Source organism: Puntigrus tetrazona, chromosome 5 (assembly GCF_018831695.1).
Source record: "Puntigrus tetrazona isolate hp1 chromosome 5, ASM1883169v1, whole genome shotgun sequence".
NCBI classification, from domain to species: Eukaryota; Metazoa; Chordata; class Actinopteri; order Cypriniformes; family Cyprinidae; genus Puntigrus; species Puntigrus tetrazona.
In genome coordinates, this window is record NC_056703.1 from 24074709 (window position 1) to 24099223 (window position 24515).

Consider the following 24515-nt stretch of genomic DNA (forward strand, 5'->3'; position numbering starts at 1 on the left):
GCCATAGTCTAATATCCACTAATTCTTAAGTATAACAATTCTTTATCCTGAATAAATCTGAATTAGAATGATTCAGACATGAGTGATCTCATTCTGTTTTGTGTATGAGTGCGGTATGATCATGAATATTCCTAATCTAACCATCAGCCCGAGGCAGGAAAGACCTTATGTCTTCAAACGACTCTTATTTGAGCGCAGTCTTTCTGGCAGTCTGGCCCGTCCAAACTATGAGAACAACAGAGGATGCCAAGGAAAGCGAATACTTTCTGAAAAATAAATCGGTTGTGCTCAATTTGCAGCATTAAAGTCTCAACTGGACATGCCGTAAAAAAAAACATGGCATATATAAAAAAGGACTATAGAATATTCAAACACACACGCTCGCTGTCGAATGATGGAAAACAACACTATGGCCCACACAGGGTTATGAATTTATGAATCGGGTGCTATGCATTTCATTTTGTTATAGTTGTAGGTTTTGGGCTTATATACCCTCACGGGACACTTTACAAGCCCCATAAGCCACGCTTAAAAATGCATGAACATCAAAAAAGCAGCTGTTTGATGATAGAACACTGCAGGAATTTCCAGGTTGTATGTAGAGGATATAGTTAGGTGACAGGTATGGCGAGGTTTTCAGTGTGTATCTTTAACCAGTAGATTAAAATAAATTGGACAGCCTAACACTCCAGCCTCCCCCCGCCTGGGTTTCCAGCAAGTCACAGACACCTAACAAGTCCTATTAATACGGTGTGGATGGGAACAGGAGTCAGATGTCATCTCACTGGCTTGATTTCAAAGACTGTGGTGGAGCATATGCAGAAAGTCCGTGACATACTGTCTGATACGTGCCAGTACCTCGACTGTGTTGGCTGGAAGGACTCGGGTAGTCACTATAGCCAGGGTCGAGGGGGTGAGGTGTCAGCAAGTAGGGAGCAATATTTCATTTTCCCCTGTAAACCTCAGTTGGAATGGGGAATAACAAGGCTTTGGTCTGTTCAGTCCGATAAAAGGTAATTGTGTAAACTTTTTTTTGTTACTCTGTATCAAGAATCTTCAGTTTTCTATATTTCTAAAAATACTGGAATAAAAAATTCTGAACATTAAAACTATTTCTGTTTTGCTTTAATGTGAAATATATGAAACGAAATGGGATTGTAAAAGATTTGACGTTCGATTATTAACACATTTATGTTCTTATTTATGAAAAAGTAAATAATTCGCTTATTCTTCAGTGGTTCAGCCGACCCCTTCGCATTTCACATTAGGGGACCTTTGCATAAACATAGCCGCTATGAAGAGACTGTCTTTAAGAACTAATCTGGCCAGACTTAGCACTTTTAACTGCACTTGGTTAAAGTTGACACAAATAATCAACCTTATGAATAGACCATTAAAACACAGAGCAATCCAGTAATGAATCAGTAGAGTCTGTTACTCAGAGAAAGAAAAAAGAAACATTATTTTTCTACAGTGTTAAACCTAGTTCAGACTGTCATCCCAAATCCATTTTGTGAATATCCAGATGGATTCTGATAACTGATCTCATATCTGATTTGTGTGTCTATAAGTGCTCTTTCAAATCAGATTTCATGTAGTTCGATGCCATTCATCTAAATATGATTGGAACTTTTGATGAACTTATAACATAAATAAAGAATAAAAATAAGAAGCTCATTAGGGACATTTTTCCCCCATATTGTGAATTTTGGATACATATTTACTCATGTTGATAAATCAGGCCTATCAGTGTTATCCTTGTGTAAAACAAACCAAAAAAATTTGCAAAAAATGGAATGAAATGGATGTGTGTGTGTGTGTGTGTGTGTGTGTGTGTGTGTGTGTGTGTGTGTGTGCGTGTGCGTGTGATACACTATCTCTTATGTGGTGGATGAAAATGGTAAAAAAAAGAGAGAGAGAGAAGGAGAGATTTTGGTTAGAACTGTTTTTTCTAACTATTTATTCTTGTCAAAAAGCATCATATCAATTTTAATTGTAAACAAAGATTTCTTCAGTTATAATGGTTGCTACGCCTATAAAACATTTACATTATAAAAAGAATAACAAAAAGAATCTGACTGACAAACCGCGGTATGAGTAGAGCCCCCTGATTATACCTTACACTTCTCAACCGTGCATTTCCCCGAAAACCTGTCAGATGGTGAGATGCTATTTCCCACCTGCCAGGGTGCCGATCAGTGATGTCTTTCTCCAGACCTTGGCACTCTTTCCGCCCATCAGCGTGTTGTGTTTGGAGCTTAAGAAAGTCATCCCACTCCAATTTCTTAATCATCTGTCACTCAAAAACCGCATTGGTTATTCTCCTCCTATTCCAACGCCGTGGCCCTAGCTTTTTTCCCCTTACCTCCCGTCGCACTTTCTCTCCTCTCTGTTCTGTTGTGCCGTTGTTCCAGTCACTGCTATAGGCTAACGTAAACACGGGGCCCATATTCACACAGAGCCCATTCTTCTCTTCCATGCAGGGGAGAAAAAAAATAAAAAAAAGAAGAAAAACATATAGGGTATTTTTGGCAGTGGCTACCTGTGCTACGCAATTTCACGCCTTGTTTTTTAAACCTACATTGAAGCTTCTTGAATAATCCTGATGCTAAATGAAATATATTGTTCTATGCAGATTAAAATGAGAGACTTTGAAAACTTTGAATAGAAGCAGAAACCATAACCCTCATAGTTACATAAAGACAATGTAAATGGACTGAACTATTAAATGGATGGTAATATGTTCATTTTTAATCGGTGTGATACACATGATACACATATTTTTAAAAGGAAAAAAAACCTAAACCTGTATTTCCTGCCTGAACAAGGCTTAGATAGCGCCGATACCTCACCACTATCTGAACATGGCATCACGCACAGAGATTTCCCCCAAAGATTGTTACTACGACACACTCCTGAGATTCACACCTAATGGTGCATGTCATGACTGTGTTCAATGCGTTCGACTATTCTCAGTGTGTTCTCAAGGTATTCTTCAGTGTTAAATGTTAAATGCATACCGTTTTTAAAATCTGAATTACACCGCATGTACCCCAGTTTTCACGGCTATCGGGCTGTACACAAAAATATATTGATCAGAGGCCAGAAATATTCTGTTGAAACAGAGCCGAACTCTATTTCTAACCATCGCAGCTCTAAGGACCAATAATAATGGCGTCGCTGCGGAACAGAGAGCATAAAATGTAGAAAATGAAGGAAATAGACCTGAGGCACAGACTCGCTGTGTGCAGCTTTGAGTAAACTGATGTTTTGCAGTACGACGTGTCCATTTGGAGGCAACAGATAATAGCCTCTATTGGCCTGTTAAAACCATGCAGGATGGTTGTGGGGTTTTTAGCTAGCCAAGTGTTTAGCCGGCCAACACACATTTGATACGAAACTATTTCATGTAACTATAGAGCGCTAAAATAACTTATAACGTATAGCCTAATATATCGAAGTGCTGGCATGTTTTTCTAAGTGCACTATTCAGACCTCTTCGAGTTTTGTTTAAAACGAGAGGGCAATCAAACTTGTCGTGTTGTTCTTTAGCAGTGCTATTAAATTAAGAGTAATGGGCTGAAAGCATCACACTGACCATGCATTTATATTCCTGACGCAAAAAATACACCCTTTGGCTTTTCGTGTTCAACATCTAAGGGCGCCAATTTGTCTGTAGCGACCATGGGGCATCATACCACCTCCTCAGCCCTGAGCCAGGACAAACAGTGACCCAGAGGGCCCAACGAGAACTAAATGGAGTTACTGTGCCCAACGCAGCTTCCCAGCATGCCCTGATAACCCAAACATTCCGGTCTCACTAAATATTATCATTCAAGATAAAAATGGGATTTATTGCGCAATAGCTAATTTTGCTGTGTAACAAATAGGCCTATATGAAGCAAGCCTGAATTAAAACATTGGGAAATGCAGCGAGATCTGTAACTAATTATAGAGCGGCCGAGGTAGTCTTTTAAAAAGGAAGCTTTATATGCATGAAGCTTAACAACAATAACTGTACTGTTGGTATGTTACATACTTTGGCAGTTCCACTTTAAAAAGGGGGCAGGATCAGCCCTCTACCCACTTACACAAACAGTAAGGAGCCATCAAAACATAAATGGCATAGTTAGCATTTGTTGCTACTGTTTTACTAAGCTGTGTTGAACAGGAAGTCAAATCAGTTGTGATTGGTAATATCTCTTTCTTGACTGTACCAACAAAAGTTAAGGAAATCAAATGCAGAATAGCTATAATTTTGTTTCGGACAGTAACTGGATTTATGTTCTGTATTAAACATACAACACCATAAAATAAAGAACTGTTAAATAAAGAAACTCATCATAAAATTCTATTATTATGGAATCACTCTTGTACAGTAGCCTACATTTTGCAGGTGTAACGCCACGCCACATCCTCTACACTATATTGAATCAGCTTGAACACCATGATAATACATGTATAACACCGAATGTAACGCCTAAAATGTTACTAATTGAACTAAAATATAATAGCAGGGATTTCTGGTAATGTTCTTTTACTGTTTCAACCATAAATCAAACGGTAATTCATAGTTTTCACTTTCAAAAGACAAAACAAACAAAAATGACTTATGACAATAATAAGTGTTGGGGAGTTTCAGGATTGTTTTTTTCCCATGCACTCCTTGACTTTTTTTCTCTCGTTTTTGAGTATTCCCTTATTTGGTCGCTCCCGTTCCTGTTGCCATTGAGTTCCATTCGATTCGACCTGTGTTCTCCCAATTAGCCTGGTTTTGTTCAGTTCCTTAAGCCCAGTTTTTCCTACATCTAGTGTTAAATGTCTTCATGTTCTTTGATTTGAATATCTTTGATTTATTCCACATTCTCCTCGTTCCTCCTACGAAGTGGCACTATGTCATTTAATTACACAATAAATAGAATTATAAACCAAAAAAATTAACAAGGGCATGGTAGGCATGTGATTAAAGTTACTTAAGGGGTTTACATTTGAGTTGCCACGGCGAATTTATTTCGATGCTGGAAATCAGAATAACCTCGGTGTAAAAAAGAGCTGCTAAAGACTTTGTGGTGGCATCCAATTAAAAACTAATCAAATATCATGAGTTGCATTATTTTAATAAAATAAGACAGTAACTTAATCTGTATCCTATTGCAGAAGTAACCTTCAGTGACAATAATGAAGCAAAGTTTTTCAAAACCTTATCACAGTGTGACAGTTTTTATCTTATGTAAATCAAGACTCGCTAGTACTAAACAATCAAATGATTTAATAGCATTTTGACCATCTTGCACCGGACATATTCCTCCCTGACCCCTCTGACACCTGACCGCCGACGTGAGCACCTGGATGTCATTCACTGTAGAACACTGTGGCCTTTCAGACAGATGCCAGACGCGTCTGCACGACTGCCAGAGTGGACTATATGCAACAGCTGCTTAAGTGAATCTTAGCCTGGAAGAGCTCCACAAAGGCTAATCCGAGGATCTGTTGGACCCGAGTTTGAGTGCCGTCGTCACTTGAATGACTGTGAAAGACCAATTGCCATGATGCTAAACACGTATGAAACCTTATTCTTGGAGACTGCTTCCCGGTCTGTGGCATTCAGACTTTGTCGATGGAATTCTTGATCGTATCTGCCTGTGATGGGTGGCCATCAGAACATCTTATCAGGGCAGCTCATCCTTCACATCATACTGAATGCACACAGACTCACATACGAGCTCTCCAAACATGCATGGACTAGAAGAGACAACCGGGGTGTTTGTCTCAGCTGCTATCAGCTCGACTTGGAGATCTGGATCTGCTTCATGTTTGCACGCAGGTGCCTGTAACCCAGGAAGGACTGCGTGTTCCTGGATCCTCATCCCTTTTTCATTAATAACCCGATCATCACCCTGACTCTATTTCAATAAGGTTTATGATCCAGGAACACATCCTACTTGGCAAAATCTTGCCACGGTGTGAATTCACAAGTACCTTGTGTTCCTGGTCTTGGTATAACATTCCTAAGTATTAATTAATCTAAAATGAGGGGGAAATGACACTGTAGGTTGATATGAATGTTGTTCAAGCCCAAACCTGAGACTTAGGCTCTAACTGGTTGATAGGAATGTTGTTTCAGGACCAACAGGAGTCTGCTCCAGGAATATGTTCCACTTGGCAAAATCGTGGGCACCATCCAGACATACCACTGATTCTCTCACACACAATCTTAATATTGCTTTCTTACTGTCTGATATTTAACTCTATAGTCTTGGTATAGCCAAAGAGAAGGAATCTGAGTATCAACTTCTGTCTGGAAGTTCAGTGAACGACTGCCTTTTTCATTATACAATGGAGGAAGCGGTGGTAAGAGTGCACTGTTTGAAAAGTATTCCTGCGTTCCCATAAAACAGCATACTTCACCTTTCAGTAAAAATACAGGCATGAACGCTTAACTTTTTCCATCTTGTAATTTTCAATTTAAATTTCAGAACGTTTAAGTAAAATGACAGACTCGGCCGGACTTCTTGAATTATTTAGTATGCTTAAACCTGCCTCATTCTTACATCAAGTTTGCATTCACCTCTATTATCATCCAATGGACGGTAGTCTCTGACCTAGAGTTTTTCTGACAATGTACATGAGGAAATGCCTCTGTCTTACTGCGACAATAAATGCAGCTGTCAGCCCCTGTTGGTAGATGATGTAACTACACTTTATATGAGCAAAAAGTAACTGTATAGGGGTAGTTGAGAATGAATGGTGTGACATGGAAAAATGTATATACACAAATAAAAAAAAAAGAAGTTAGCATCATTTGGAACAATATAATTTGGCTGAACATTCTGTAAGGCAAAACATTAAAATGAAAATTAGAAATCTAGAAAATATTGTAAGTTGCTTTGGAAAAACAGCAGTTTAAAAAAAAAAAAAAATTAACTGAATATCGATCACCAAAAGCTTAGTTTAGGAGAAAACCCAAAGCACATAATTATATTTTCACATCTGGTAAACGTCAGTAGAGCAACACTCAAAAAAAGCAAAAACAAGACAGGATGGACTGGATTAAAATGACCAAGGACAGAGAAACCGAGCAACTTGCCTGTAGTCCAAGGATTTCCAGACTTCTTGTTTATTTTAAGACTAACTGCTCATGCAGTCACAGACGAGACTATTGCATATAATAGTAGCGGAACGTCACTCTTTGTGTGGGTTTTCTTAAATATTGTAGGTCAGTGTGGTCAAAATCCTGGCTCTGTTGAAAGAAGGCATCCTTAGAACTCCATACTGAGACAAGCTCAGTTAATCCACATGGAAAGTTTTAGCGCAAACCTTCATAAAAACGTAAAGCTATGTTGCTTAACTTCTTGTTAACTGGTCTCAACATGCGGTTTACAATTGCATTTTTGTTTAGCCTACAATATACATTGCTACATTTAGTGAAAACTTGGCTGGAAAGCAAATGTGGATTGTCAATTATTTTATTTTTAACATAGTAAATGCGATGAGCTAGGCGTGTGAACTTGAGAACTAACTTCATAGTGAAATTAGTTCCAAGAAAACGTGTGCAGAATTTTTTCTGCAGACACAACATGGTTTAATATCTGGCGATAATGAGATTACATTTTTAGGAAGCGTTAGGTGTCGGAATATTTTTGGGGCTGTTGTAGTCTGGTATCACAGGGAGGAAAAACGACAAGACTCGCGTTAGGATCAACTTTATATATACATGGACACATATTAACACATATGGACGTTTTTTGGTTTTTATTACAGTAAACAAAATTAAAGCACGTGTATATTTTATCTTATACAGTATTATTAAACTCCACGCAAATCTAAAGCAATTTCGAAACTATGAGCAAGGCGTAACAACTTATTGTTTTCAAGCTAACTTCAAAATTGAACATAAAAGTAAAAGCAACTTCTGACAATCCAGCTCCACACTTGGAAGGCATCCTGATGCTCCATATAGAGTATTGAAAACCCTGACCGTCTGTCATGATAAAGCTTATCTTACAATAACATAGAGAACATAATATGTTACAAAATACGTGCACGAATGAATGCAAAATAAAAGTGAGCTACGAGCAATTAAAAGTAGGACAAGATTTTAGGCCATGTTGACAGCTCACACCAAAATTACAATTTGTTGGGTTTATACTGCCGACTTGTGGTCCATCTGGAGGGTTTGAGAAATGGTAAAAGCGCTTCACTTTTTCATTCCTTTAAAACCCGGGAACATCTTGGAGCACATGTCTCTCTCTTTGTCCAGATAGTCCTTGTAGCAGCTGCGGAAGATCGGTAGATTTGTTTAGCTTTCACATTAACGCGTGACAAAAATGATCAGACGAGACAAACTCACATAGCGAGCTTTTTCAGCAAGGCGTTGATGTCAGGGTCAAATGGCTTTTTCTTCTGAGCGAGCGTAAGGTAATCTTGTGCCTTCTCGTATTCAGTCATCTCCAAACAGGCCTCAATAAATACAAACAAATAAAGAAAAGAAAGAAAAAGAACGAATGAAAGAACACACGCTACATTAGCTCATTCGGTACAAATTATACAGAAGTAATGCCATAAAACGGAAATCTTGCTCCAGGAATCAGAAGTAAATCCAATCGTAAGGAATTTGATCAATTATGAGGAATTGTCCCACTATCACAGCAATTCTGACTTGACACACTGCTTTTAATGAGCCAGTTCTGACCCCATATGAACGTACAGTAAAAAAAGAGAAGTCGTCAAAACACAATGAAAAGAAAAGCATTGAGCTCATTGCTTGCAACAGCAATAATACAAAAAAAGAATTAAACATATCCTATGTGAAAAGCCCCTAATAAGGGGCTTCTGTGAGATTGGGCGACCCACTCAGATCTCACTCATTTTCGGAGCAGTGCATGATATATCATTTTACTATTGATAATAGACCTTCTCTGCTCATCAAAGCATGCTGATGTGACTCATCACACTCGGTCTACTCAATAGTAACAAGGATTGCTGTAGGCCAGTGATGGTGTAAATGGGAGAAACCCAATATAACTCCTTCTTTCAGGAACAATGCAGAGATGTTCTGAAAACACACTAGATTTGGGTGATTTTCTCAGCAAATAGATCATTGTGATCAGTTCAATTAATTGATTAGCTTTTTCTGTTACAATTTTAACTCAACTGACAGCCCATAGATTTTATAGAGCAATGTTTCTTCACCTGTCCGCAGCGGAAGAGAGCTTTAGTGTTCTGAGGGCTGATGTCCAGCGCTTTCTGACCGTAGCAGAGGGCCTTCTGGGGTTTCTCCAGTTTGAGGTACGTGAGTGAGAGGTTGAGCAGAAGAGGCAGTTTCATTTCGTCAACACGCTTCTTCTCTTCTTTCTCCACCAGCTCACGATTCTGCAAAAGTGTCATGGCCTGTATCATGGGCCAACAGAAGTGACACAAATATTACTGAAGAGCCTATTATCACGCTGTAAAAACAAATTGAGAAAACGCAAAAATGACAGGCAATCAACTTCTTTTCGTAATTTTTTTTTTTTTCAACTTTTTGATGTATAAACTGAATACAAGAAATGGAGAAAAACCCCCAAAAACCCTAAACTTTTACGTTCTCATCTTTTGATTTGATTTGAATAGGTATGAGAACACATTTTTTTCCTTTTATCCATTTACATGCCTGTTTGTATCGCTCTCGAGCATCTTCATAGCGCTTCTTATTGAAGCAGAGGTTGCCGAAGCTCCGCTGCGTGTCCAGTATATTCAGAAATGTGGACAGAGGAACATTGTTCTGCTCTTCCTGAGGAACAATGTTGAAATTACGATGCACAACCGAGAAAATGAAATGAGCAAGCTAAATGCGTAACATTCTTACCATACTCAAATCCATGAATTCATCCACTTGTGCAGAGTCCAGAAAATCGAGGACTTGCACTTCATAGAGGACTGTGGCTAATGGAGGTATGTGTGGGGGGCATCCGAGGATCCCATAGGCATATTTGGGGTTGAAAAGAAAACGGGAAAACTCGCCTTTCTTCATAGTGAGCAGACCAAGCTCTAGGCCGTACAAAGTAACATCTATGGGGAAAGAGGTGGAAGACACATAAGAGGATTATACAGGAGAAACTTGATTATCGCTCTAATGGATGAATTCAGATTCCGTCCTACCTCTACCGAGCTTCATCATTCGTGGATATTTAAGGTGGCTGGTTGTCTCAAATGGTGCATCAGAGTACTCAATGAATCCAGAGAAATGAACTGTGGATACAATGAGTTCATGTTGGCAGCTTATGAGAAGATAAAGATAATCTATACCATAACAGTATTTTTTTTAAGGAAACGTATACATTTATTCAACAAGGAGGCATTCGGTTTAAACTCGATGTTTAGGAAATGCACAATGTTACAACGGATTTAGATTTTGAATCTTTATAAAATATCAGTTTTAACAAATAATAAGCACCAGATTTTTTTAGCATTGGTAATATGAAATGCTTATAAGGCGTCAAACTGCATATTAGAATGATTAGGTCTAGCTTTATCATCACAATAATAAATGTTGAATATATTAGAATATATATATATATATATATATATATATATATATATATATATATATATATATATATATATATATATATATATATATATATATTTTTTTTTAAGCAAATAGATGCAGTCTTGGTTAGCATATGACACTGACACCAAAGTTCTGAGTGGAAATGTACGTATATTTTAAGAATAATTTATTTCTGCATTTTTTACTATCGTAAGCAAGAAGTTAGACCATGTCCATTTCAGTCATTTACTTGACACAGAGGCATGTCTGGGTACAGGTGGACCTTCTCCTGCATGAACCACCTCTTTGAGAATCCCTCTGTCTCCTAATATGTCTTGCATTTGCCAAGCCAGACGCTGGAATGGAGTCTAAAACAAAGGTAAAGGAAGAAACTGCTACAAAATGAATTAATTCCGAAAAAATTCTTAATTAATGTTAAAGCTATGTTCTGAGCTAAGCTATTTTTTAACCATCTAACATATTTAATTTAACATTATTTAAAAAAAATTATAATAACAATAAATTTATAGTAGTACATCAGGTCAAGTCTAAGCCTGTGGCCACCTCCAAATACATGACATGTGGAGGATAACTAGTTCTCTACATTGTTTCAATCAGTTCTAGACTGCTCGCTTTGTCTTGTGGGCGTTGTAGAGAAGTAACGTTAATATAAATCTCATATAAAAAAAAACATATGAAGAGATGTGAATTGTTCTGTTGTAAATTGATCTTCTAGTGAGGTTAACGTTACCTCGATTCCAAACTGACGGCGCTCACCAGGGGCCATGAACTGCAATATTCTCGAGGTCTTGCCGTTTGTTGACATCGTGCATGTGTATTTAGATCAAAACACTTTCTAAAGAAGTCAATCTGCAAGAGCGGACTGGACTCATGCAGCACGTCACCACCAGCGTGCGCCACACCTGCGCCAACTAGAGACCGGCACTGTGATGTTGAAATTAACGTTTAATTAAATAAATAAAAAAATATGACAAATTCAACGTAATCTATGTGCATATGAAACGGAATTGTTTTTGCTTAATGTAAAATATGCAAAATATATCGTAAAAACGACACGCTTTTCTGAAACCACGTGACGCGGCGGTTACGGAATGACGTGTTCAAAATGGATTCCAGAATCGACTTCACGACGTTTTACGACCGTGTCGCGCAAACCTACCTTTTACGTAAAAAAAAAAAAAGTGTTGTCAAGAAAACAACATTAAAATAAAAAACGAAACATTAAAAAGATAGAAAGACAAATCGCAACAAACAAAACAGTTGCCAGGGGAGCATTTATAAACATTAAAGTTCACAAACTTGAAACGTTCGTAGAGCCGCCTTCTTCACGGAAACATGTTTCACAAATTTCAACACTGAATAAATTCAAACTGAATAAAATGTCACTACAAGACACATTGCCTCATTTTGTGGAAGAAAAAAATGACATAAAAATGTTTTTGTTGTTTGCTTTCTGTTCATCTATGATGTGACATTTTCCTCAAATATAAGAGAATGAATATGACTATGATGTTTGAATCAAACAGGAAAGAGAAACCTTAAACGGAAAGTAAGGAAAGTATTAACGTGACTCCCCCCTACAGAGAAAATCATACAGCTGTAGGTACAGATGTCCGAACTTGTGTTATTACTGACTAATGTAGCTCGTACCTCTAGCCATGTTGTGGCCTGAGGTGAGAACATATGATTTCTTTTTTTAAAAAAAAAAAGGCCTACAGGAACCCTTTCAAATGAAACGATAAATGTTTCCTGAGAATGAGCTTGTTATTCATGGCGTTTCAGTGAATCAGCCAGTGATTAGTGGAAGTGGAAACACTAAAGCAAATAAAGGACGAGGCCCTGCTGAAGTAGTGTGAGGAGGAGGAGCGTACCTTCTTGAAGTGTCACACACGGACTTTGCTCTCACTTCACCTGTGTTTTCATTCACTCTTTCTGTAAATACAGACTCCAGCTGCAGTATGGTGAGTATATGCATGCAAACAATAAGAACGACGGCATTCAGTCACATTTAAATGGAATAGCTTATTTCTCTAACATTCTAGTAAACTGAGATGTATTTATAAAATACCGTTATGTGACGTTACGCAGCATATTATTGCCAAACCGCTTGGTAATCTAACGCGCAATGTGCTTTCATTTTTGCTCATATGCAGGCAAACACTTGCTTGTCATTGCAATAAAGGCATGACATTATCAGCTGACAGTACAGGTTACTGAGCGCATTATTTGACCATTTGCACTTTAAGGCTCAAAAAAATATGAATACCACTTATAAAAACGACATTTGAACCTTACTTAAAATATATGATAGTCATTGTCGTGGTTGTCATTTGATGCAAAAAAATAATCCAGATAATCAATTTTTTTGATTGCATATGCACAGTACATACTATAAAAAGTTATACGGTCTTTTTATTATTGAAATTTGCTAATCCAGAACTATTACTGTACTCTTACATTAATCGTATAATTTATTTATTTAAATTATTTTTGTAATTGTATGTATTCTGTCAAAAATGAATAATGTTATATTTCTAATAGGTTTTTATGTATTAAAAGCATCAGAGAGGCAAACATGTATGAAACACGTGACCCTAAACTGTCGATAACTGTTTTAGGACAATATTCAGAATGATAAGACTGAGGCAGAAGAGGTGAAAGTTGCTATGCTGGAAAATGAAAATAAATCAGAAGAACTCAAAGACGTCAATCAAAAACCTGAAAGGCCTCAGTGCACCGTAAGTGTCTCTTTAATGCATATTTCAGCGTTGTGTTAAAAGAGCCGATTCACATATGTTCTGTGTTCATTTCAGAGAAAAAAATGTAAGGAATCTGTTGTGAGCCAGAAGATGCGGTACCTGCGGACTAATAAAGGACTCGTGGTCACTGTACTGATTTCAGCTGCTCTTATATTGGCCGTCGTGGTGGCCATGCTCGCCACTTCAGATGGACACGGTCACTCAAAACACACTGTGCATGCGCATAACGGCACAGAAATGCCATAGCAATAAATCTGTTTGACCTGCACTGCTATTTTCATTTGACACAGTTTCTGATATCGACTGTGTGTGTGTGTGTTATAGTGCCATCTGATCTAAAATGACATTTTCCAGCACAATTAAAGGTAAAGTTCAACATTTTGTGTTTCAAAATATATTTTTGTCGTCCTCAGAACAAAGAAAGCTGGTTTTGTAATGGCTTGAGAGCGAGCCTTTTTTTTTTCCCCCCTTAAGGAATGCATGTCTAATGTTACTGTGCCGCGTTCACTAAAGCTCATTAGTTTCACTTTTGTCATATAAACATGACTTGGCAGGAAAAGCTATCAAGAAAAACACATTCCTCATGAAAACCTCTAGTTTGGTATGTCAACACAAGGAGATATGATTAAAAGCAAGGGCTTTTTCTGAGGTCAAGTGCACAGTACCCTTTTGACGAAAGGAACTGTCATTTTTTTGTATGGTTAGTAGTCACCTGAGATTGTATCTAAGCGCTTTCTTGTTCACAACCATATATTTACCACCTATGTACATGTCTATGTGAAAAAATAAATGCATAAATGTACTAAAATCTGCTGTTATCACTGAATCGGCTTTAGTGCCTCATGTTCTCTTGATCTTTATTTGGTCTAGTCGTTTAATAAGGCCGACTCGAGCCGAACTGTGTTCTGTGGTGTAACATCTTTCAACACTGAACTGGATAAAGACGAGTAACAACAGTGTTTGGAAAGCTCATAGTTCTGCTGGATTTACTGAGATCTTTCCCGTTTATCAATGTAAAGTCCGTCGTACACAAGGAATGCAAAAACGATTCTCTTCATTCATCTGAATTACCTGAGGACACGACAAATCTTAACCTGTAGGATTTAAGAGCGTGCTTCGCTTTCATGACACTAGCCTATATTTTGTGTTCTATATTGTCGTGTTCTGAAATGTTATGTAAATACATTTTGATATTAGTGGTCAAAATATTAATACGAAACCAATGCAATGTGAAATCTGCGTTGTCCACAATTTCCAGAACTGATTTGTGTTGCTCTATTTTAATCACCTTTCTCAGTAAACCGAACAGAGGAGGGGAATAATAAGGGCTGCTCATCCAGAACACCTTCTTGTATTCAAAGCAGAGCTTTTACAGTGGTTTTTTTTTTTTCTAAATGCTAAGCATGCACTATATTGACTGTGCACTGAAATAATACTACATTTTTAGGATAAATGGTTAAAATCGGTTTATTTTAGCTACCTTTAAATAAACATTGAGCTGGCTAACTTTTAGCAAAAATAATAATAATAATAATAATAAAAATATCTAAATGTAGCTAAAATAAATTAATTGTAACCACAAACCTTAAAATTTCTTTACATATCCTGATGTCATTTTTTTTCAGATAACAACAAAGGCTGTATTTTTTTCTGATTGGCTGTTGGAGTTTGAAAGCTCTCCCCTTGAAACATTTTTAAAACTTTTTTTTTTTTTTTTTTTTGCACATGCACAGAGCAAGAATAAACAGCAGAGGGCAGCATTTCATCTGTAAACGTATTTTAAGTTCAAATTCAACATTCACAATTGCATTATATTATTACCATTATTATTATATAATTATCTGTAATTTTATTTCCCTCTCTTTATTACCCTATAGTTATTTATACTAGTATATTCACATTTTGCAAGTACGGCGTGCATAAATTAGGGTTAAGCCAACAATTAACAGAATTTAAGTGAAGTGTCTCACATTGTCAATGGCAGACAAGAAAAATATTTTTTTTTAGCAAAAGCACCGTTTATAAGCACCAAATTTATTATTTATTAATATTTTTTCTTAGTTTAATTTTAGCAACAATTCATCTTTTGCAGTCTTCTCTCCGTTCACTTTTAGAAAAGTCACACCTTTGTATCCAAACGGTCCATTTTGGTACCTAAAGTTATACGAGTTATTGTAATTTTATGCCCAAAACCATTATATTAAATAAAGATCACGCTCCATGAAGATGCTCTACAAAAGTCCCACCCTAAATATATCAGAACTTCATTTTATAAAAATATGCAATTCTAAGAACTTAATTTCAGCAACTTCAAAGGCGATTTTCTCAATATTTCAGATTTTTGCACCCAGATTTCAGCCAAATATTATCCTATCCTAACAAAACCAACGGAAAGCTCATTTATTCAGCATTAAGCTGATGTGAAGAAATGACTTTTTTTTGGTGGTCGAGGGTCGCCTATTTGTTTGACATTTCTGTCACTGGTTAATACTGCAGTTAATATCACCCTTAAATAAGTACGCCCGAATGACTTTTTTCATCGCTGGCATGTCAAACACAAACAACCCTCTCGACGAACAGCGTCTCTCAAATCAGGGTACATTTTATTTCACATCGTGAAAGATAAGGAAACGTGCAGAATGGCTCATAATTCAAGAGAAAGTCGATGAATGGATTTCGGTTTCCATTTCACGGGTTCATCAGGCTCCATCTGTCTACCGTGTTTCGAAATCCTTCCCCTTTTAACAGACATCACTTAACGAAAAGTAAGTGTGAATAACCAACGGAGGCGTGGAACCGACTTGATTGAGCTTCGTGATCGGGACATCCACAGATGTGAGGGGTTTTTTTGGCCTTTCACGCCGAACAGAAACGACATCTAGAGCAACGCACGTCTTAGCAGCTCTTTGAGGAAACTCTGAAGAGGGTTTTCGTAGAGGTATACTTGTTCGCGGGTACTCGAACAGAACAGCTGAATATTGCATGGTTTCATCGTCTGACGTTACAAAGAATAAATTAGGATACGACACATAACCGACTCTCATTGGTTTCTAGAATAACTCTCAATATAACATCGCTTTCCCCGAACGGGCAACATCTAAAAACTAAAATACCGTGTCATCAAAATACAGCTTATCGTGGAGGATTTCACATTTTGGGTCCACTAAATAAAAAATACTCCTATTTCCCCCTTTAGCGCACTACATCATTTCCAATATAGTCTGAAAACTTCTATATATCACAAAATGATGTGCAGGAAGCGGGGTTGTAACGACGGCGCGATGCTGATTAGGAAGCATTCTTCATTTGGATATAATTTCGACTAGACCCTAGTCTCATCGCAGTACTCATACTATTATGCTCGGCTAAAGGCATTCATTTACAAGCAGCTCTGCGTGACAATGCATATCATTTACAAAAAGTCAATATTTGAAATAATGCACTAAAAAATAAACGGAGAAGACCTCCGCTTTTCTCTTAATACCGAAGTGACGGAAACGAAGCGCGGTGGAGAAACAAACGTCTGAACTTTCATGGTCAAATGCATATATAGATATACACCACGTTGCATTTTCTGTGAATTGTGCAAATGTATTTCTCACGTCCAGAACTTGAGCAGGCGTTCTATGCAACCCCCTGAGATGAGGAAAAAACTCGGGTTTTTTTCGTTTTTGCACGCTTTTGCGTTCTTTGAGTGATATTTTTCGTAGGAATGGAATGCATCCTCTCACTCAAGTTTTGCAAACCCCTGAGAAACTTTGCGTTTGCTCAAAAATCATTTGCACCCACTTGCAAAAATTACTGCATTTCCCCTTTGTGGCAACACAAAAGAGACAACGCTAACGTTTTGCGAGCAAATGCAAAATTTCGATGTTTGAACACGATACATTCACTCGCAAAACCTTTTGTGTTCCCCCGAGAGACGCTTTGCATTTGCAAAAGCTTTGAAATCTAATTTTCGGTTTCTTGGGGAAATGCAAAAAATTGCGCAAGTAAAGACAAATTCTATAAAGTACATGTTTTCCCCTTTGTGGCTGCTCAAGGGTACAGTGCTTTTCCGATTTAATCACACGCTTCATTTCTACAGGAATCGAGAGTAGCGCTGCCAAATGATTAAACGCATCCCAAATAAAAGTTTTTGGTTAAATAATGTGTGTGTGTGTGTGCTGTGTATTTGTTACGTGTGCATAAATACACACAAACGCAGTATACATTTGGAAAATATTTACATGTATATACATTTATATTCAATATTATATATAAATATATTTAATATAAAACATATTTTTCTTTAATATATACATGCATGTGTCTCTAAATACACCCAGTAGACACACACACACACACACACACACACTACGCAAACTAAAACTTTTATTTTGAATGCGTTTAATCATCTTACAGCTCTGATCGAGAGCGCGATTAATCTCCCGAAAGAGTCTGATTAATATTACCTTATATTTCAAAATGAACAAAAATAATAATCTTTGTTTCGTGATCCTAAAATATCAGGAATTTGTTCGCAAGATACCCGGTACGCAACAGATTGACACAGGCGGTTTTTGACGAAAGTGACGGAAAAAACTTGGCAAAAGCACCACAACGTTCAAAAGGTTGCACAGAGAGGTTCCTAAATCAGAAGGTCCGCGGCACCTGATCTGCTCTGAGCACCTGGTACGAACACATGAACACGGACCACCTGCATCTCAGGTAGGAATAAAAAGTATCGCTATTCGACTAAACCTCGACCTCATTGCAACCCGACTATTGGCAGCAACGGCTGGTGCAGCTCCGCTCAACATCCTCATTGCTACAGTGACGGCTCTCGACCCGTTGCGTAATCACAGTTTCTACAGATTAAACAGGTTACGGAAGGTTGGATGGGTTTAGCCAATTATCTTCTTTGTCTGGACGAGTGTCTCGGTATTGCTGGCAGTCCTGTAACTGATCGACACCGGCAGAGCGGCCAAAGTCGACGGCAATGTAGGGCGTCGCGAGTGACAAATCACATTCATTTTTCACAACCGCACGCAATTGAGTGGAGACACAAAGCACAGACCACCAGTGGAGAAACGCAGCGGTGACTTTTTTTCGTTTTTTTCTAGGCCAGCCTGGAAATTAGCATCACCCCGGTTTCCCCATAAACACCCAATAGGATTTTTTTAATTGGCTTTTGGATAATAAGCTCAGTGAGCAGCGAAGTTCAGAACTAGCGAATGTTTTATGACGATAATCCTAACGAGCGAACACACATTTTATGATTTTTAAAGCCTACTGCAACCAGAAAAAAAGCTTTCAAAACTAAAACGTTTGAGTGAGAATCGTTTTCAAGAGAGTAATTATGAACACGATGAAGCTGTAAAAGCGAGTAGATGGGCAGATTCTTTTTAGGAGCTTTTTTTTAAACAAATAACTTCGAGGGCTAGTTCACTGTGATTGGTTCCTCGCCCTCATTTCGTTCTAAACCCGTAAGACCTCGGCTCATCTTCACCTTTAATTCTAAGAGCTCTCTGATCCTCCGTAGACAGCAAGAATACTACCAGGGTCAAGAAGACATTAAAATAAGGTCACGATAAGGACACTGTTAAAATAATCCATGCGTCAGCAGGGGTTCAACCGTAATTTTACAAAGACGTGACAGTACTTTTTGTGCGCAAAGAAAAGCAGAATAATAACACCCAGCCGCCATTTTGGAGAGTATCCACTGAACAGAAAAGACGTACGTTGCTCCGCGTCAACTGCTTCACTTGGAAACGTTGTTTTTCCGCTCTTATCGAAGCGTGAACGATGTGGACAGTGCATCCTCGTGGTGCAGCCGACCCAGAACAGCGTACGCTGCCGGTTGAGGCCGAGATGGATTTCTCAAGAAGTCGTTATTTTGGTTTTCTTCGCGCACAAAAAAGCATCTCGTAGCTTCGTGACCGCTGATGTGACATTATTTTTAAGTTCCTGGACCTTGATCACGGTAGTATCCGTCTTCATTTGTGTTCCGAAGACGAACGGAGGTCTTGCAGTTTAGGACCGACATGAGGGCGAGTAATTAATGACAGAATTTTGGGGTGAACTAGCCTTTAAAAAAAAAAAAACGGTATTTACGGTATTTTATGTTGTAATATAAAATGTTAAATATATTGAGCTTGTGTTCAGCACGTATCTTATTTGATGCATTTAACCAAAAACCTCCTGATATTCGGGAAGATAAAACCGTGTTATAATGCTAACTCCCAGTTTCCAGGCCTGGAGCACTCCACAGGACTTCCAGATACAGAAATCCTTCTAGCAATCCACTTGACCGCCCTAAACCATTCTCTCCCCGTTAGTGTGAATGTGTCTTTAGAGATGGGTTATTGCCATTTTAACATAGTAAAATGAAAACACTTCCGTCAGAGGCCCCCGTGAATCACGTGAAGGAATTGTCTGTGCTGGTTATTGGGGCTGTACTTTGAGTTATCTTACACACGAACGCAAAATATCATGCAAAACGCCTTAGTTATGACTAACTGGTCATTACTGTAAGATTAGAATCAGCAAGCCTGTAAACTTACTGTAACCTCACAAGTAATTCCGTATTGCTTGTACCAGTTTTTCACAAATCCGTGAGTCAGATGAAGAGTTCTGGGAGTTATGTGCTGAGGTCTGAGAGAATAGAGTAGGGGTTATAACCTAAAGCATGGCGATGCTTTCGGGTGTACAGTTGAGGTGTGTGGAAGTGCTGCTGCCTCCGGGGGACTTGAGACTGCGGGCACCGCATCCCATTGCAACACCCTTCCCAATACCCCCCATGATGACCGCTGACCCCGGATGGTGATGTTGACTGCGCTTCATTAAGGCCGCCATCATGGTATCGCTGTTGACAGTGCCGAACTCATAGGTGAAGGTGCCGTAGTACACCAGGACCAAGACGGTGAAGACCCATTCACAGATGGCCGCGGCATGCTGCAGTACAAAACTTTCATGGACGAAGAAGATCCCACCTTGAACGACGTGTTAAGGAACGCATACAACAAACTTAAACATTATTTAACGTGATCTTTGTTAACCGTGATGCAGTATTTTGCTGGAATTGTACTGTATTAATCTAGTGTATTAATTCATCTATTCATCTATTTCAATTCATTCTGAGTGTGGGTTAACAATCTGTTCAAATTGAACAATCTTATTTACGTTTCACTCGCTTTACTCTATGTCTGCTGCTATAAGATGCTTGAAACTTGACTTCCACGGTCTTCAGGTCGATCATAAAGTGTGTAAACGCTCATGGTAAGGATACTGAGGACCAGAGATACCAGAGCTCCGGCTGAGAGAGCCACGCGCACATGAGCCATCCAGTAGTCCAGCGCCGTCTCTGCTATGCGGTACGTCAGAACGCACTGCAGACACACAAACAGCAAGCCGGCAGGGAAAGCTACACCCGCTCCCACATAATGAAGCGTCTTAGCGTGATCGACCTTAAAACAACGGTTTGGGGAGAAAGAGAAATACAAGTTCATTTAGACTGATATAATGGGCTGAAGGCACAAGCCTGTTCTCGCCTGCTCACCTGAAAGTTGCCCACCATGACCAAACCCAGGGCATTAATGCAGCCGGACACCAAAGCGCTTGTGTTGGTCCAGCAGTGATGGCTGTGTTCGATCACTTGAGCATAACGCAGCATGCACACCATGACCACTGCAGGAACACGCACACAGAAGCAGTGTAATATTGACACAAATCACAAGACAAGAATAGGTCATCGAAGTCATCTTCGATATGAATTTATCTGGTTATCTGCGACCCTGGAGCACAAAGCCAGTCATAGCTGAATAATTTTAGAAGATTAAGATTAGCAATGCATATTACTAATCAAAAATCAGGTTTTGGATACATTTACATTCATTACGGAACATAGTCTTTACTTAACGTCCTAATGATTTTTGGCATTAGAAATAATAATCATTTTGACCCATACAATGTATCTTTGGCTCTTGCTGTAAATATACTCCAGCGACTTAAGACCGGTTTTGTGATCCGGGTCACTTTACTGAATCTCAAACTGTATTTCTTACCCATAAAAGCCCCGACATTGCCAATCAGACTGAAGAGACAGCTCTCTGGTGGATAGCATCCACATTTACTGTTGAAAGATCAGAAAAACAGATATCGGGAAACCTTTTCGCAAGAAGCTGGTGTAAAACAGTACCACTGAAAGGAGGGGTCTTTAAAATGTGGTGAATTCAAAGGAAGTCTCACCTGATGAGGGGGATGTCTTGAAGAGTACAGCAGGTTTTTGGGAAGCCCCTCTTAGCCGTTTCCTCTGTGCATGTTAAGTTGTATGACCTACGATGCAAAGAATCAAGCATGAAAGATGTGGGTCTCTTGGATTTGATATTTGGGATTTAACTTCGTAGAGCATGACTAAATATTGTAATGATAATGTTTGATTCATGATTAACAACAAAAAATATGATTTTGTTGTTTTGTTGTCTGATAGCTTGCAAATAAAAAGTAGCCTACAACAACAAAAAAGGTAGAAAATATCATTCAGGTGACGAAATGCATCAAGTGGATAGTGCGGAACACATTTCTCTGCAATCTTTAGATCCTGTAGATACGTTAAAGGTTCATTTGTGTATCAAATATCATCCGATAACTTACCAGTTCTCAACGGGACAAACATGGTGGTTCATTACTGCCATGGCGTAACTAGTGAACAAAACATGTCATGGTTATTTGTTAATAAGTACATGAAATGTAACACTTCTAGCTCAAACTATCTATTTAAAGGGGTAGTCCCTTTAAAGACGTAAGATCTTCGTTCATCTTTGGAGCACAAATTAAGACGGCTCAACTTCAATTTTGCTGGGCACATATGCTGTTCACGCAACTAACGTCACACGCACTGTTTCAACTATGTCCTTACTACGTTTCCGGAACATTGCGGTTGCGTTGCCGTCTACGGAGGGACCCTTTAACATGCACACTTACACAATCCATATCCCCGTGATGGAGAAAGCGGACAGGCTGACCGGTAGAACGATCCAGGCAGTCATTGGTCAGTCTGTGAGAGGCCTGAGACCCCAGCATGAGGGTGTGCAGGACTGGGGACGTGGAGACGCGGTGTGAGACACCAGCAAGTGAAGCCATGCAGTGGGGGGGTGGGGGGTATGTGGACCAGCGGGGGCAACGTCACGCTCCTTCAACTACATCTGGAGACTCGCCGACTGACAACGACCATCTGCATCTAGTGGAAACACAGAGATCACAGATGTTTACACAGATACGAACACAAAGACGCAGCATTGCAGAAATACAGTTAGGGACAACTGAGACGCTCTTGATGTTTTCGGGTGACTACTAACCTGATTTCATTAAAGTAGTATGCTGAAGGCAGTCGCCAACTAAACATGTGAGTAAAAAGGACTGAGATCACTTAAAGCACAATGTAAATCCTAGCTAAACTTTTGTCTTTGAATGCGTACGGGATAGAGGGATAAATGATGGAGTGCTTTTAACTCATATTAAAGCTATAGAACGTAATCATATGATGCCAACGTTATGAGGGGAGTTCTTGTTTAAGTTACACTGACTTCAACATACTATACGATCCAGTCTTTTTCATCGTAAATGCGTTAGTAGTACTGCTATCAAAAGACATCAGGTAGATTTGCAACCGGAGACGTGAAAGATCCCATGAAGCACAAAATCAGATCAACAACCTGGCAGCCGCTCGGACTAATAATAATGTCCCCTTCAGCTGAGATCAGCCTCAATGTCACAGCGAGCACAGCACGACGAACCCGAGCACATGGATGTTTACGGTCACAAGCACGGGACGCTTCATCATTTCACCAAAGCGACGGTCAATAATAACGAAAGGTGTCGCTTTTAAACATAAAACTCAACATCGCGTAGCTTGCGAGCTACCCAGCAGACGCTACAGCAAGTAAACAACTTTTTGCAACGGCAAGAATCTCCTTATCCGCGCATTGATCTACCTTCACATGCATCGTCCGTATTTCTACGGCACTCGGACCGTCGCACGTTAACGTGTCATTATTGAGATGTTGTGTATTGAGAAGTAAAAGCCTTATCCTACCGCAGGCCCCGCGGCTCCTGAGCGGATGCTGCTTCTGCTGCATCTCAAACCGGTGTAAACACGGCCCATCAACAGAGGAGGGCGCCCTCGTCCCCGCTGACCTGCTACACGGATTAGGGTTTTCTTTTAATTATTATTATTTTTTTGTATTTATTAAGAAATACATTGTCAAGCGATGTCCTCTTGCTACTAGGTTTACTTATTTCATTAAAAAAAAATACACTTAGATTTAAAGGTGATTCAGATTAGTTCGCCATAGATGCTTTTTGAATCACCAATAAGATCCGGTTCGTAAGATTCGGTCGTGGCTTTATGTAAAAGAATCGGTTCGTGATTTAATCCCTACTTTGCAGGATAACGAATTTGCCAGCACCCCATGTATGTTTAAAACGGTGATTTAAGCAATACGTATCACAGACAGAGGCCATACATGCATTATGCTATCAGGGTGTAGGATTGTGTCATTTTTAGTATTGGTTATTATTACGCAGAGTATCATTTGTATGTATCCTGATGACCATTATCTTAGACTTTGTGTATTGTTGTACTCAATGTTATTTATTTATTTATTTTTTTTTAAATACACTGTTTCTGTCTTGTTTTTTACATTACCGCGGTAGAACACATGGTGAACACAATATGTGATCTTGGACCACAAAACCAAAGGGTCAATAAAATAAGGTTTGCATTGATGTATGGTTTGTTAGGATATGATCAAAATTGGTTAGATATTTTTCAGCTATTTAAAAATTTAGAATCTGATTGCGCATTAAATAAATAAATGAAAAGCAATGCTAAATTGCATTAAATAAAGGTAATAAAATATGCATTGATATTTACTGTATAGAACATGATCTTTACGTAATTTGCTAAAGAAAAATCTATCATTTTGACCCCAATAATGTATTGCAGGCTATTGCTACAAATATACCTGTGCTACTTAAGGTTTTGTGTTCACGGGGTCACATTTAAGCCCCCAAATAAACTGTTTCCTGTGAATTGAGAAAGTTGCGATATATCTAATTTAATCGGTTTGTTTTTTTTTTTGTGTGGAGTGGGTCTTTATCATATTCGTTGGTAAATGTAATGAACTACATAACCCATAAGCCCTCATTCAAACCGGAAGTAA

General features: G+C 38.7%; 2 protein-coding genes across 6 annotated transcripts; both read right to left on the reverse strand.

The window, feature by feature from the left end:
• Positions 1 to 7737: 7737 nt before the first annotated feature.
• fkbp6 (FKBP prolyl isomerase 6) lies at positions 7738 to 11796 on the reverse strand. Of its 3 annotated transcripts, none has more exons than XM_043239415.1 (8): positions 11283 to 11796; positions 10782 to 10899; positions 10141 to 10230; positions 9848 to 10050; positions 9653 to 9772; positions 9193 to 9390; positions 8351 to 8448; positions 7738 to 8276 (listed from the first exon to the last, which is right to left on the reverse strand). In XM_043239415.1, exons 1-8 carry the CDS (start codon positions 11355 to 11357, stop codon positions 8198 to 8200), a joined length of 981 nt encoding a protein of 326 aa, XP_043095350.1. In that variant the 5' UTR covers positions 11358 to 11796; the 3' UTR covers positions 7738 to 8197. The 3 variants fall into 3 exon arrangements, with proteins under 3 accessions (XP_043095350.1, XP_043095349.1, XP_043095351.1); XM_043239414.1 differs by having other exon boundaries at positions 8351 to 8460; positions 11283 to 11790; XM_043239416.1 differs by lacking the exon at positions 9653 to 9772 and having other exon boundaries at positions 8351 to 8460; positions 11283 to 11789.
• Positions 11797 to 17671: 5875 nt separating this feature from the next.
• tmem150ab (transmembrane protein 150Ab) lies at positions 17672 to 23466 on the reverse strand. Of its 3 annotated transcripts, XM_043239432.1 has the most exons (9): positions 23387 to 23404; positions 22650 to 22688; positions 22276 to 22531; positions 21946 to 21993; positions 21541 to 21627; positions 21357 to 21424; positions 20852 to 20979; positions 20582 to 20759; positions 17672 to 20285 (listed from the first exon to the last, which is right to left on the reverse strand). In XM_043239432.1, the coding sequence occupies exons 3-9, from the start codon at positions 22338 to 22340 to the stop codon at positions 19975 to 19977; spliced, it is 885 nt and encodes a 294-aa protein (XP_043095367.1). In that variant the 5' UTR covers positions 22341 to 22531; positions 22650 to 22688; positions 23387 to 23404; the 3' UTR covers positions 17672 to 19974. The 3 variants fall into 3 exon arrangements, with proteins under 3 accessions (XP_043095367.1, XP_043095368.1, XP_043095369.1); XM_043239433.1 differs by lacking the exon at positions 22650 to 22688 and having other exon boundaries at positions 23387 to 23466; XM_043239434.1 differs by lacking the exons at positions 22650 to 22688; positions 23387 to 23404 and adding an exon at positions 23286 to 23304.
• Between the last annotated feature and the right edge of the window lie 1049 nt (positions 23467 to 24515).

Excerpts from the sequence above, each read along its gene's own strand:
- fkbp6 (XM_043239414.1), bottom strand. The coding sequence starts at position 11,357 with ATGTCAACAAACGGCAAGACCTCGAGAATATTGCAGTTCATGGCCCCT. Across the intron at positions 10,900-11,282 it reads GCCGTCAGTTTGGAATCGAG|ACTCCATTCCAGCGTCTGGC; the intron begins GTAACGTTAACC and ends CCTTTGTTTTAG. Across the intron at positions 9,773-9,847 it reads AATTCATGGATTTGAGTATG|GAAGAGCAGAACAATGTTCC; the intron begins GTAAGAATGTTA and ends ATTGTTCCTCAG.
- tmem150ab (XM_043239433.1), bottom strand. The coding sequence starts at position 22,340 with ATGACTGCCTGGATCGTTCTACCGGTCAGCCTGTCCGCTTTCTCCATC. Across the intron at positions 21,628-21,945 it reads GTTTGTCCCGTTGAGAACTG|GTCATACAACTTAACATGCA; the intron begins GTAAGTTATCGG and ends TTTGCATCGTAG. Across the intron at positions 21,425-21,540 it reads CAAGACATCCCCCTCATCAG|TAAATGTGGATGCTATCCAC; the intron begins GTGAGACTTCCT and ends ATCTTTCAACAG.